At 39.1% G+C, this 15,183-nt stretch overlaps 1 protein-coding gene across 1 annotated transcript in view; it reads left to right on the plus strand.

Annotated features, from left to right (window-relative positions):
• The window catches only part of LOC122791469 (tenascin-R-like), a 77,465-nt gene extending 62,484 nt beyond the window's left edge, over window positions 1-14,981 (plus strand). Inside the window, exon 4 of the mRNA XM_044059214.1 lies at window positions 14,896-14,981. Coding sequence (XP_043915149.1) covers window positions 14,896-14,981 — 86 coding nt within the window. The remainder of the gene's footprint in view (window positions 1-14,895) is intronic.
• Window positions 14,982-15,183: the final 202 nt, after the last annotated feature.

Raw genomic sequence — 15,183 nt, forward strand, 5'->3', positions numbered from 1 at the left:
GATCAATTAAGGACTCATTGATAAGATAGAAGAGGTCACTTAAGGTTAATCATTTGTTAACTGAGGGGTGGAGCTAGGAACTAAACCTTCTATTTAAGGGGTAAAATAAAACATTTCAGAGCTTTACCAGAAAGGCTCATCCAGACTCTGCTACACTTTGCTGTGAAGGAAAGGTTAGTTTGCTTTTATTTTTTGTATTTTGTATATTTTAAATACTGTAGTTTGTTTTCTTTACCTTGTGTTTTACTTGCATTCTGCTTTAACAGCATATTAAAACTTCAAAAGAGACCACAGCTCTCTCTTCTGAGTCAGGCAGAAATTAGAACTGAGTCAGGCAGAAATTAGAACTGATCAATTAAGGACTCATACATAAGATAGAAGAGGTCAATTAAGGTTAATCATTTATTAACTGGGTTGTGGAGCTAGGAACTAAACCTTCTATTTAAGGGGTAAAATAAAACATTTCAGAGCTTTACCAGAAAGGCTCATCCAGACTCTGCTACACTTTGCTGTGAAGGAAAGATTAGTTTGCTTTTATTTTTTACATTTTGTATATTTTAAATACTGTAGTTTGTTTTCTTTATTTTGTGTTTTACTTGCATTCTGCTTTAACAGCATATTAAAACTTCAAAAGAGACCACAGCTCTTTCTCTTCTGAGTCAGGCAGAAATTAGAACTGAGTCAGGCAGAAATTAGAACTGATCAATTAAGGACTCATTCATAAGATAGAAGAGGTCACTTAAGGTTAATCATTTGTTAACTGAGAGGTGGAGCTAGGATCTAAACCTTCTATTTAAGGGGCAAAATACAACATTTCAGAGCTTTACCAAAAAGGCTCATCCAGACTCTGCTACACTTTGCTGTGAAGAAAAGGTTAGTTTGCTTTTATTTTTTGTATATTTTAAATACTGCAGTTTGTTTTCTTTACCTTGTGTTTTACTTGCATTCTGCTTTAACAGCATATTAAAACTTCAAAAGAGACCACAGTTCTCTCTCTCTCCCTCTCTTCTAAGTCAAGCAGAAATTAGAACTGATTCAGGCAGAAATTAGAACTGATCAATTAAGGACTCATTCATAAGATAGAAGAGGTCACTTAAGGTTAATCATTTGTTAACTGAGGGGTGGAGCTAGGAACTAAACCTTCTATTTAAGGGGTAAAATAAAACATTTCAGAGCTTTACCAGAAAAGCTCGTCCAGACTCTGCTACACTTTGCTGTGAAGGAAAGCTTAGTTTGCTTTTATTTTTTGTATTTTGTATATTTTAAATACTGTAGTTTGTTTTCTTTACCTTGTGTTTTACTTGCATTCTTCTTTAACAGCATATTAAAACTTCGAAAGAGACCACAGCTCTCTCTCTGTGTTCTGAGTCAGGGAAAAATTAGAACTGAGTCAGGCAGAAATTAGAACTGATCAATTAAGGACTCATTGATAAGATAGAAGAGGTCACTTAAGGTTAATCATTTGTTAACTGAGGGTGGAGCTAGGAACTAAACCTTCTATTTAAGGGGTAAAATAAAACATTTCAGAGCTTTACCAGAAAGGCTCATCCAGACTCTGCTACACTTTGCTGTGAAGGAAAGGTTAGTTTGCTTTTATTTTTTGTATTTTGTATATTTTAAATACTGTAGTTTGTTTTCTTTACCTTGTGTTTTACTTGCATTCTGCTTTAACAGCATATTAAAACTTCAAAAGAGACCACGGCTCTCTCTCTCTTCTGAGTCAGGCAGAAATTAGAACTGAGTCAGGCAGAAATTAGAACTGATCAATTAAGGACTCATTCAAAAGATAGAAGAGGTCACTTAAGGTTAATCATTTGTTAACTAAGGGGTGAAGCTAGGAACTAAACCTTCTATTTAAGGGGTAAAATAAAACATTTCAGAGCTTTACCAGAAAAGCTCATCCAGACTCTGCTACACTTTGCTGTGAAGGAAAGGTTAGTTTGCTTTTTTTGTATTTTGTATATTTTAAATGCTGTGGTTTGTTTTCTTTATCTTGTGTTTTACTTGCATTCTGCTTTAACAGCATGTTAAAACTTCAAAAGAGACCACAGCTCTCTCTCTCTCTCTCTCTTCTGAGTCAGGCAGAATTTTTTTTCTCGCCCACCCACCCAGTTACAGTTGTCTTGTTAAATACCACTGTATTTCTAGTTGCCTGCCTCTTATGTTAATCTTACCATATATCTCATTTCCTGTCTACTTTCACTGGCTTGTGTGAGTAATCACAAAATCAAAAACCTCTCCCCTTCAACTATTTAAATTTATTGGCCATTCTACTGTATGCCATAGTACCAGAATACAAAAATACAAAAGTGACCACCCCTTTCAACCCATCTTGCTGTTTTAAAAATAGTAGCTCTCCACTAAACCTTAACTTTTTAAACAGGTAAAACTTAAGTTACCTACTTTCACATCTAACTTCTCTAGTGCACACTGCAGTGTGCATTTTTTTTGCATCTTACCTTTAAGCATCCCTGTGACTAGCACTTTCTCTAATACCTGCTGGAAAGCACTAGGAAGCCTTAAACTGATACAAGCACTCAACTCTCCTTGTTAATAAGGAGAAATTAATAGTAGGCACTAAATAGCCTATAATTGCAAAGTACCTTGCTAAGGTAAGGGAAAACAGCTCCTGTACTTTACAAAAAAAAAAAAAAAAAACAAAAAAGCACCAAACCAGGCATGTCCAGGGGTCAGCTTCCAGTGATTTCTCCTGTCCACCTGGTGAATCTGGGCATACTGGGGCAATGCAGCAATTGCCTCATGTACACAGACAACCCTCTCCTCATATCACCCAACACTACAACCTATGAGAGATGCACTTACATAGCCAAAATGGAAGCAAAGCTCTCTCCACCCAAGATTGTGCTAGACAGTCAAGCGGAGAAGGTTAACACCCACACTACACCTCAAGCAACAAATAGCCCTTCTAAACCCACACCACCAACACCCACATATAGCAACACTAAATCCACATATGCAGAGGCCCATGAATGTAACCTGCCCAAGCAACAAGGACCTCTGAAGCTGAAACGCAAACAAACACCAATCACAACCAAAGTGTCACATAGTTCACAACACCAGTGTGCCACCCAGCAACAGCCGCTAAGGCAAGACAATGTACCTCACACTTTAGTCATAGGTGACTCTATAGTCTGGCACACTGATGTCCCTCTCACCAGGCTGAACAAGGAGAAAATTACAGTCAGCTGCCTGTCAGGTGCCAGGATCTGCCACATAACGCATGGACTCAAGTCACTCCAAAACAAGTACAAATATGACTATGTTATTGTCCATGTTGGAGTGAATGATTTGAGACATACCTCCCTGGACTACATGAAAAGAGACATGGACGAGCTCTCGATCATGTGGCCCAGGCAGGTATGACCCTAGCCCTGAGTAGCATCCTGCCTTCACCAGAATGATACCACAATATAAGGACAAAATGATTGACTTCAACAATTGGCTAAGCTTCTGGTGTCATTCAAAGGGGATCTAGTATCTATCTGCCTGGGACGACATGATGGACAGACCACGATGCTTTGCCAGAGAATGTCTGCACCTGTCACCCTAGGGATTTAGGTTACTGGCTAAGGCTCTTGCCACCCCTATAGTGCCTTTTTAGGCAAAGTTCAAAGGACAAAACCACCCTGTAACAGGTACAAGCATGCAATTCTGAAGGTAATGCTACTCAATGCTAGAAGTCTAAACCTCAAAATGCACTCTCTCGAGGCACTCCTAAAAATGGAGAACATCGATATCTGTGCAGTAACTGAGACCTGGTTCAAGGCTCCAGAGAACACCCCTGCAATACCAGGCTACAACTCTTACCACACTTTTCGGCCACCAAAGCAGGACCGAAACACTAAAGGTGGAGGAGTGTCAATATTCACCAAGGATATTCACACCACCAGGCTAGTTGCCCAACACAATGCGTCTGAAATTCTCCAGGTGCAACTAACACTAGGTAAGACTGCAATCCAAATTGTAGCTTGCTACAGATCCCCCACCATACCCCAAGATTCTCACTACACCTTTCTAAACATACTGGAAAATATTAAGATAGAACCAAACACCCTAATACTGGGTGATTTTAACTACCCTGCCATTAACTGGGAAAACTACTCATGCACCAACACCTTTGCCCAGCGGTTCTTGGAATTCATAAATTCCAATGCCCTGGATCAACTAATCCATAGTCCCACCAGGGGCTCCAATATCCTAGACCTGGTCATTACCAACATGGGAAATCAATGCTCCACACCTATGGTCACCCCCTCGTTAGTCAGGTCTGACCATAAGCTAATCACCCTTAACATCCACATCCCACCCCAGCCCCAGTAAGGCAACCTCCATAAAAAACTTCTCCAAAGCCAACTTCATGCTACTCAAGTCAGAAATGACAAACTTCATGACACCCATGCAGATGGGAACTGAAAGTTCAACTGCTGAATCCTACACTAAGGCACTGTACGAGCACATCCACTCATGCATGAATCGTGCCGTCCCAAATAGCACTAAGATGCTCTCATCCAAAAAAAGGAAGCCAATCTGGTAGTCCCCTGCCATAAACAAACTTTACAACAAAAGGAAGAAACTTTTGCAGAAAAGAGGAAAATCACAGGATGCAAAAAACTTCCTTACCAGCCTCAGTAAGAAACTGAGATCCCTCATAAAATCCTCCAAAGCTAGTTACGAAAATAAAATTGCCAAAGATTCCAAAGACAACCACAAGGCATTCTATAACTATGTCAAGAATCTAAATGGCAATGCTCAGATCTGCCCTGAGCTAAAACAGAATGGCATTAAATATACTGATCCCAAGGATATTGCCAATATCCTGGCAGATCGATTCAGTGCCAACTTCACCCCCCTCTCACCCCCTAAATGGCCCATCCCAGTACCGGAAGATTGCCAAATTCCGGTAATAATGGCCACACAGGTAAAAAATGCACTCTCCAAAGCTAAGAATACAGCATCCATGGGACCAGATGACATCCCAGGCTGTGTACTACATGAACTACAATACGAACTGGCACCTCACCTAAGTGTCATGTTTAATCATAGCCTCACCTCAGGTTTCATGCCCACTGAGTGGCGCACAGCTACAGTTATCCCACTCCACAAGGGGGGATCCAACTTGGATCCCAGAAACTACCGTCCCATCAGTCTGACAAGCCTTATCTGCAAGGCCATGGAGCGTATTATCATGGAACTTATAAACAAAGACATTGGCAACCTTCAAATGCAGGACCCCACCCAGTTTGGGTTCGTGAAGGGCCGATCTTGTCTCCTGAACCTGATTGACTTCTTCAAATCAGTCTCCAGAGCCATGGACAAGGGTAAGGTGGTCCACACAGCCTATCTAGACCTCGCCAAGGCCTTTGACACCACCCCCCACTCTGGAATCATAGATAAACTTACTAAGCTGGGCATTAATCCCTACGTCACCCAATGGGTTGCTAACTGGCTTACTGATAGAACCAACACTGTAAAAGTAGCCAACTCCAAATCCAGCTCCAGACAAGTGACAAGTGGAGTACCTCAGGGTTCAGTCCTGGGACTGCTCTTGTTTGGCATCTACTTCTCTGAAGTACAGGCCAACACTAAGGGACTCTGGATAACAAAGTTCACAGATGACTGCAAACTGGGAGCCATTACTGAATCCCCAAATTATGTGGATACTCTACAAAAGGGCTATACAGAAACAGATGCTTGGTGCCAGAGCCATGGGCTCAAGCTCAATGCCAAGAAATGTATAGGTATCCCCTTTGGGAAAAAACATGTACCCATGAATTACCATATAGGTGGCAGTACACTAAACACCGAAAGTGTGATAAGAGACTTAGGGACACAGGTGGACAGTGGTCTCACCTTCGACAACCACATCGCCACAACAGTCAGGAAATCCTTCTATGTGGCACACCTCATCACTAAGGGCTTTTCATCCAGAAAAAAGGAGGTCATTGTCCCACTGTACTCATCCCCCATTAGACCCATTGTAGAATACAATGCCCCGTTTGGTATGTACCTCTCAAGATATCTGCAACAACTGGAAAGGCCACAGAAATACCTCACTAAAAGAATCACAGGCCTAAAGCAGATGCCCTACGCTGACCGCCTTAAAAAAACTCCAGCTATACTCTGTCACATATCGTCTACTCAGAGGTGATCTCTGCTTAACATACAAGGCCATATCAAACCCAGAGCTGTTGGACATGCTACACTTAAAGAAATCCCAATCCCTCAGAGCCACACACTCCAGGGATCTAAACCTTGTCATCACAATAAACAAAACACCCTTGTAGCAAACCAAAAGGAGGCCAGCAATATGAATAATAATTTAAGAGCAAATAGATCACCAGGCTTGAACACCATTGTGCCATTAAAACCTGCACTTAGGAATAGAAGGAATACAATTAGCAAGTTTACTTGAATGTTACTTCAATCATATAATGTATTCACATTCGTAGCCTTTTCATATACTCTCTCATAGTAAAGAGAAGCACTGCCCCTTTAATTACAATGAAGGAAATTATACCTCTCTGCTAGCTGGCCTCCTTTTGGTTTGCTACAAGGGTGTGTCACAGAATCAAGTGATGAATGGCTGTGATGCCTTATAAATACAAAAGCTGAACAGTCCTTTTTATACGATCTGAGGAAGGCTTATTTTTCGAAAGCGCTTATCGGAAGACTAAGGACTACTTGTTTTTTGTTATATTCTTTTTCTTTTTATTTAAGTTTTGATTTTATTATCAAGTTTACTGCCATGGTGGACATCAGGAGTTTTTCAGCAGTGTTTACCTTTTCTTTTCCTCGTTAGTGTCCTTCACAGTGTAAGAAAGTTTTTTACCCATGTGGCTTTTTGGTGGTTGTTCAGTGATACTCTTATATTGGGACAGGTATACAAACTGCAGAATTTTGTTTTCATCAGTCTAAAGAAGTCATGTATTTTTGGGGGAGTTTACAATTGCAAAACAAAGAAAGTCTGGAGAGTAAAAAACTGATACCTACTGATTTTCTGGATTCAGGAGTTAAGGGCTGTGAAATCCTGTGAGTGACTTTTAGTTAAGAAAGAACTTTGTTTTTCTTCAAATTCAATGTGCTTGTTGAAGGTTAGGGTCTGGTCCAACAGAATTTCCTGGTATTTCTGAGTTGTAGTGTTGGGGTAGTATTCATATCTGGATTAGAGATTACAATTAGTCTGGTATGGGCAAGTCTTTGCTGAGCCCCAAACATCATTATGCTAGATCTGTGTTTATTAATAATCAACTTATTGGCTGCCAGCCAATTCAAGAGAGAGCAACAATTATTCTGAAGTGAAAACTGCAGTTTTCTGGTGTGTTTATCAGCCTGCTGGAAAACGGTATCACCTGTATATAAAAGAGTCTATAACATATGTTCGACATTTGAAAACATCGAATGTTAATTTATTGAAATTAAATGTTCGAAGTTTCAAACATTGAACAACAAAAAAAAAAAAAAAAAAAAAAAAAGAAAGAGAACTTACTTGACTGGTGCAAGCCCCCATGCACCCCCACATCCCCGCTCTTTAAATATACCAACTCCAAGACTGCACTATAATGCAATAAAGCAAAGATTTCCCTTTACTGCACTGTAGTACTCATATTTAAAGAGCAGGGGGTGTGGGGGGCTTCTTGCCCTCCTGCCTACAACAGTTTGTTTTTGTTTTTTTTTTTTTTTATTAGAACATATGTTCGAAGTTTTATAACTTCAAACATTTAAATTCAATTTTATGATGTTTGAAGTTATAAAACTTCAAACATATAATATAGATCCTATATAAAATACAGTTATTATTCAAGTCTAATGGTAGCTTGTTTATAAAGATAGAAAATAAAAGCGGCCTCAGAACTGACCTCTTTCTCACTCCCTTTGTGATATGGCCTGTCTCTGAAAGAGAATTATTGCTAAATCCTACAGATGTTCAGTTGGCCAGGAAACCTTTAAACCACGTGATAACATATCCAAAGAAGTCAATATTCTGGAGTCTATGAAATAAAATATAATGATTTACATTTTCAAAAGCTCTTTTTAAATATAGGATTATGGCCACTGAAAGTGCAATTTTTCCATATTGAAAAAATGTGATTGGTTAGTGTGTGTACAGCTGTGGTGTCCTGTCAGAATTAGCTGAGCATGCTTTTGAGAAGTCCTTACTGGTACTAATCTGTTTTATGGCTTGCTAAAATTTCTTTGGTTGTCCTAGTAATTTAGTTTTGTATGGTAGGTAGATAAGTGGCTTTGGCTATGTTAATATTTATTCTTGTAGTTTTCTAAAAGTCTGAAATTTGGTAAGTTTCAAAGGGTTGTCTGGTGCAGTGTCCCTTTTTTTTTTGCACTGTAACTTCCATTGGGCGGAGCTTAAGCCTTTTGACAGAATCAAATTATGTCCTCACATTTTAAACAAATGTTCATATCTGGAACTATAGGGATTATGACGGAAGTATAAATGTCAAACTCTTCAGCACAAACTATTTTCATAGTGGTAATATTCTTTGGATTCTAGGTCTTAAACCAAATGTTATAAGTCACAGTAAACACAGTGACTATTATAGTTGTAATGAAACACAAAAAATACTGGTAGAGCAACCCAAGGCAAAATAAAAACATAAAGAATTTTTATTGTGAGCGCTTTCACGGCTAACACTGCCACTTCATCAGACAATAAAAAATAAACCACCATCACAATATTTAAACTGATCATGACCAATAAGATCACACTTCCAATTAAGCTATTTAATCAAAAAATAAATAGCTATTCTTAAAAACACATGGTACTAATAAATAATATAAGCATATATATATATATATATATATATATATATATATATATATATATAAAACAACATTAAAATAAAAATAAAAATAAAGAGTGTCCATCTATACATACAAAGGTTGTGGTTTACATGATAAAGTTTGTATTAAGCTGTTTTTAAAGAATGGAGTGTTTAGATAATGTATGTATAGATGGACAGCTGTATCAAAAAATAAAATGAAATACTGCTTCTGTGATTAACATATTCTATGGGTGCACAAAACTAAAGGAGAAAAAAATTAGACCATGTTTATAGATTTGATTACAATCATTTGTTTGCTGGCAGCCTTCACATAACTTAAACTTTTCCCCTCTAAGACCAGGCCTGTGGCTTTCTATGGTAGTTATATAACTTTGTCTCATGATGTCACAGATGGCTTTGATACTCAGTGTGTACAGGATTTTGAAACATCAACAGTGGCGGATTTAGGCCTGGGTGCAGGGGCGCGCGCCACCCCCTTTTTAAAGTAGTGAACATCCATGGCATGAAAAAAGAAAAAAAAGAAACGTACTGTTTATTTTTTGAAATCTGAAAATGTACATTCAAGAGTGTACATTTTTCCATTTCAACAATGGCAAATTTACCAGCGGTGCTAAAGTGCCCCATTATTACCATTAATCTCCTAACTGTACCGATTTTGGAGATGCATTTTGCTCTTCAGCCTTGCCGTTTGCCAGTTTATATTTTTGTTTTTGCTTTGCAAGGGTGTCTGTCTCCTGTAATACAATTGAACTGAGAGGCTTAGTTCCTTGTCAGCTGATTCCCACAGTCCAATCATGTTCCAGAAGCCAGAGTAATCCTGCTAACAAGTCGACAGCAATTTCAGCTGAGACATTCTTCAAGTTACTTCAGTAGATGTGTGTGTGTGTGCTCCATCCATGGACTGACAAGGGAAATTCCTCCAGCCGCTTCTGAAAGTTTTCCCCTAGCTTTTCACTCAACTGTAAGTACTTCACTGAGCCAAAAATCCTTAAAAAAAATGAAAAACATTCCTTGGCTTCATACTGAAATGTTCAGTAGTCATCAAAAATAAAGAGCGGATATCATTCTTTTCCATTAAACTTATCTTTGTCAAATCCCCCACACCACTGAACATATAAATACCAACTCTAAGATTGCAATACGTCAGAAAAAATGAAGCATTCTGAGAAAAGGCAGTCTCGGAACATAGGACATTCATGTCATTTAATCTCGTAGTTTCTTTGTTTAGATGTACAGATCTGTGTAGTTTCCTTCTGCCAATCATGCTTTGTGTAATTTTAAGACTTAAAGGGGGGATATTAAAATAAGATTTATTCATCCACTAATGCTAGGAAAAGTCAGAAGTTAATTAACGTGACCGCTTAATACTCACGGTTTGCGATTGCGGTTACGGTAATGGCTACTAATTAAAACTGCTTTCTTGGTGAATAAAGTTCTGAAATCCTTGCTTTCTTGCTCAAAATTAGGGAAAAATAGAGAAATAATGATAACGAAGGGTCAAAGTTGGAGGGATTCCAAAACTAATCAAATTCATTTATAAACTCTATGGAAGAACATGTTTTGCGTCAACATATTTATTCTGAAGAAGAAAACTACAATGTTTGCAGTTACTAACATAAGGGATGGGAGGGACTGAGGACAATAAAGCACAAGAACAGAGAGCTATGCTGACGAATGGAAATGACAGAATGCTCCACATATAGCGGAGCACAACTAGTGTGTGTGCTACAGACAACACAGATGGACATGTAAGGAGTGCGTTTATATATGTGTGTGTGTGTGTCTGTGTGAGTGAGAGAGACACTGCATTCTCAACTGTCCAGATTTTTGCTTCATATTTTTGGTCTATTCCTCATAAAATTTCTGATTCTATGGCAAATCACTTGGATGATCTGAAGATTGAAGTCATTAAATGACATACATTTGAGTTTCAGACTTCATACCCTTCAGGAAAATGCATACCAAGACAAATCTTGTTTTTCTAGCAACTTTCTACGTTTAGCAGAGTATTTAAAATCTGCCTCTCCCCCATTATGTCAGGCTTTGTTCAGATTTTTGTGCTAAGAGGTTAAGAGGTATGGTCCAGATTTTCACCTCATATTTTTGGCCTGCTCGTGGTGGTGCTGTGGTAGTGTTGTCACCTCACAGTAAGATGTTGTCCTGTTCGATTCTCAGCTAAAGCTTCTTCTGTCTGGAGATATGCGTGACTGGGTGTACCTTCGTTGAGGGTTGTGCGTCAGAGCTGGCAACTCGGCACGTAAAAATCTACTGCCAATCATTAGCGGACCAGAGTTCCGCTGTGGCAACCCCTAACCGGGAAAAGCCGAAAGACACAACAACAAGATTTTTGGCCTGCTTCTCATAAAGTTTATGATTTTTTGGATTTTTGTGTCAAATCAGTGAGGGCTAAATTCACTAAATAATGACAGGCATTTGAGTTTCAGACTTTGCTCTTCAGAAAATGTATGGTAACACAAGACATTTTATTCTAGCAACTTTCTAAGTTTTATGACAGCAATATTTAAAATGTATCCCTATTGTTCAGACTTTGTCCCGATGCATTGTGCTAAGAGGTTGCGTGTGTGTGTGTGTGTGTGTGTGTGTGTGTGTGTGTGTGTGTGTGTGTGTGTGTGTGTGTGTGTGTGTGTGTAAAATGCCCTAAATAGGGATAGCAAATGGTTAATTTGCTTACACTCAAACCCTGTACTTTAGTTACAGGAAACAAAAGCTTGAATCCTTTACCCCAACCATCAAGCTGCCAGGTGCATTTCTCAAAGAATTGAGTTTCAGGAGCACTTCTCAAGGAAAAGTGTTTCAGGTGCATTTTTCAATTAATTGTGAGCTTCAAGGGAAAAGTTTACTACTGCTCATGCTAAGTCTGTTTACAATATGTAACTGTTTTGATTAGCAAATGCTATTACTATTGTGCTGAATACTGCAGCGGTGGTGCTGCGGTAGCATTGTCGCCTCACAGTAAGACGTTGTCCTGTTCGATTCTCAGCTAAAGCGTCTTCTGTGTGGAGACATGCATGAATGGGTGTATCTTCGTTGAAGGTTGTGCATCAGAGCTGGCAACTCGGCACGTAAAAATCTGCTGCCAATCATTAGCGGACCAGAGTGGTGACCCCTAACCGGGAAAAGCCGAAAGACACAACATTACTATTGTGCTGTAGAGTTGAAAATAATTGTTAGTAGATGCAGAAGGCTATGGGTTCTACTCCCAAAGCATGTAGATGGATTGCTGATACTGTGTGGGGCATCAAGGGGGGTGGGGTGCTGCAGTCCTCAGTATGTCCTCCTTTGGATGAGATGCCTAGTTATGGACCTGTTTTCAGTTTGCCATCCATTCCCTATTGCAATATTACCAGCTTAACATTTTTTAATGCAATGTAGTCAATTTATTCTTCAAGAGCAGTGGGTACTGAATTTGTAGATGAAACAATGAAATACAAAGTTGTTTGCTAGAAGCAACCTCTTCATTAGTTACAGAATATCTTTAATGTGGAATTATTCAGATGACTTTTATTTCTGCAAAGATTGTGCATACTGACTGACATTAGTGGATTGTAATGATAGAAGTTCAGTGGCCTTTTATGGTTGAAATTTTCTGAATTGTGCAGTTTTGTCATTATTGGTTCATTTTTATTTTTTATGTATTTTTTATTTTACATTTGTTGACCAGGATAGTCCGACTGGATACATGTCCATTTTTGGCAGAGACCTGGGGAGAAAAGCTCCAAAGGTGGTTACATATGCAATCATCACAATGTACAGATAGAACAGGAGTCATCATAATATTATACAGATATAACACACTTTACTGTCCCGTTAAATTTATACAGTCTAACAAACTTCTAATCTGGCTTAACAAATAAAGATATTTGAATTCCATTTACAGACATATTATTAGTACACCAGTATGAATAAAGATTTAGTCAAGCTTGGAGCAAGGACATATCTGTTGCAACTTGAAATACTCCTTGAGAGCTATTTTAAATTGAAATAGGGTGGTATCTAGGGTAATGTTAGCAAGAAGTGAGTTCCAAATTTTGCCAGCAGAGTTGGTGAACAGGGAATCACCAGCTGAGTTGTTGGATTTGATGGTTTGCACTACCAATCTATTAGATGACCAGAGTGATCTGGAGTTGGAGTGGGAATAGATGATATTTTTCAGGGCAGGTGTATTTTCTAGTTGGTTAAGTGCTTTGTGAGCCACAATGAGTAGATTATACTGAATCTGCCTTGGTAGCTCTAGCTATCCGAGATAATTTCGATTTTTACAATGATGTGTTCTATAGGGTAGACCAGTTGCAAATCTAGCTATGTTATTATAGCAGCTTGAGAGTTTAAGATCAGTTTTAATTAGGTTGACAAGTAAAGGGGAAGCATAGTAGAGTGTAGAGAGTTGATGGGAGTGGGCAATGGAAGTCCTAGCATGTGGGGTAAGGAATGGCTTTACCCTATATAGCAAGCCCAGTTTTCTGTTAATGGTTTTGATTGTTTTGATGACATGTACATCAAACTTAAGATTGTTATCAATAATAACTCCTAGCAGTTTTGTATCGGCATCTGGAGAGATTATGGCACCATTATTAGCCTTAATGGAGAGAGAGAACACAGTGGATCTTTGGGTGGGGCTGAAATGTAGAAGCTTTGTTTTGTTAGGATTTAGAATCAGACAGTGAGTGGCAGCCAATTATCTACTAGGTTAAAAGTACTTTGAGTTATTGATAGCAGCTCTGTTTGCAAGGTGCCAGTGCAGATCAGTGTTGAGTCATCTGTGTATTGAATGCAGATGGCTTCAGGGATGACTCTGTAGAGGTCATTGATAAAAATGGAAAACAGAAGTGGTCCCAAGATAGACCGCTGTGGGGCACCTAGGGTATTGGGTAGGAGATTTGAGAGTTTGTTCTGCCATAAGACAGATTGTTGTCTATTGTGCAGGTAGGATTCAAACCATCGAAGAGAGTGATTGCCTAGAGACATTGTTGCCAGGGTGTTGATGAGAAGATGGTGGCTGACCATATCTAAAGCCTTGGAGCGGTCAAAGAAAATGGCTGAGGATAACTTGAAGTTGTTCCTGTTATAGATTATTGCATTAGAGAAGGAGAGGAGAGCTGTGGTGGTACTATGATATGGCCTGAAGCCATGCTGGGAGTTAGCCAGTAGGTTATTTTGGGTTAGAAAGTACAGAAGTTGTTTATGGATGCATTTTTCCATGATTTTTGCCAGAGGTGATAAGATGGCTATGGGTCTATAATTGGATAATTCAGTAGATTTTCCTTTATGGAGGGGTATGACATGAGATATTTTCCAGATAGAGGGGACTGAGGCTTCTGATATGGACTGATTAATTAGAATGGAAACGGGGTATGCTATGGTATCAGCAGCTTTTTGCAAATATTCAGCTGGGCGAAGGTCTGCAGCAAGGGTAGTAGGTTTTAATTTTTTGAGTAGTAAACTAATGAAAGATGTAGAGACTGGTCAGAAGCTAATGGAGGGCTGGGAGTGCTATCCAGTGGGTTAGAGGAGTTAAGGGGTAATTGGCTAGCAAGGGCTTGGATAGTTTCAGTAAAGAAATTATTAAAGGTGTTCGCAACATCCGCTGGTAGTTTATCAGTAGAGGCTGAGGGAGGTGGAGTGGTGGTTTGACCTGGGTGCAGTAATTTATTTATCCCTGCCCAGAATTTTTGGGGGTTATTTTGGTTTCCTTGTTGGAGATGGAGGTAGTAGGTTTTTTTTTTATCTAACAGAATGGATCGTTTTGTTTAATTTCTTAGTTGTCTAAATTTGGTTTGATTTAGGGGGTCTTTTGTAGCACGCCATGTTGCCCATGTCTTGTTTCTGACTATGATTTTTTTATTTAGTTTCTTTAGAGAGCCATGGGGCAGCTTTTGTTTTTACCCTAGTGGAACGAGGGGGAGCATGAGATTCGAGGATGGTGAGGAATTTATTGTTAAAGTGGGATATGGCTTCGTCTAGGGGTAAGTGCTTTAGGGCAGCCCAGTTGCATGCCTTAAGTTCGTCCTAGAACTTACTAGGATTGAAGCTTTTACTATTTCTTATTGTTCTGTAGATGGGCTGATGGGAGTAATTAGATTTGTGCTTGCAGATAAAGGGGAGAAAGTGATTGCTGAGGTCATCGGGGATGACCCCCGATGAATACATTTGGGGGTGGCTATTGATTAGTATCCAATCCAGTATACTATCTTTTTGGTTAAGTTTTCCATCCTGGTGGGGGTGGATATAACCTGTATGAATCCATACAGGTTTACATGGGTGGTAGGAGATTGAGAGGAACAAGTGTTCCAGTCAATGTTAAGATCTCCTAGCACAATGGTTTCCTGTGGATAGTTGCTAGCTA

The sequence above is a fragment of the Protopterus annectens genome, chromosome 17.part0, assembly GCF_019279795.1.
Source record: "Protopterus annectens isolate FY-2018-M chromosome 17.part0, PAN1.0, whole genome shotgun sequence".
NCBI classification, from domain to species: Eukaryota; Metazoa; Chordata; order Ceratodontiformes; family Protopteridae; genus Protopterus; species Protopterus annectens.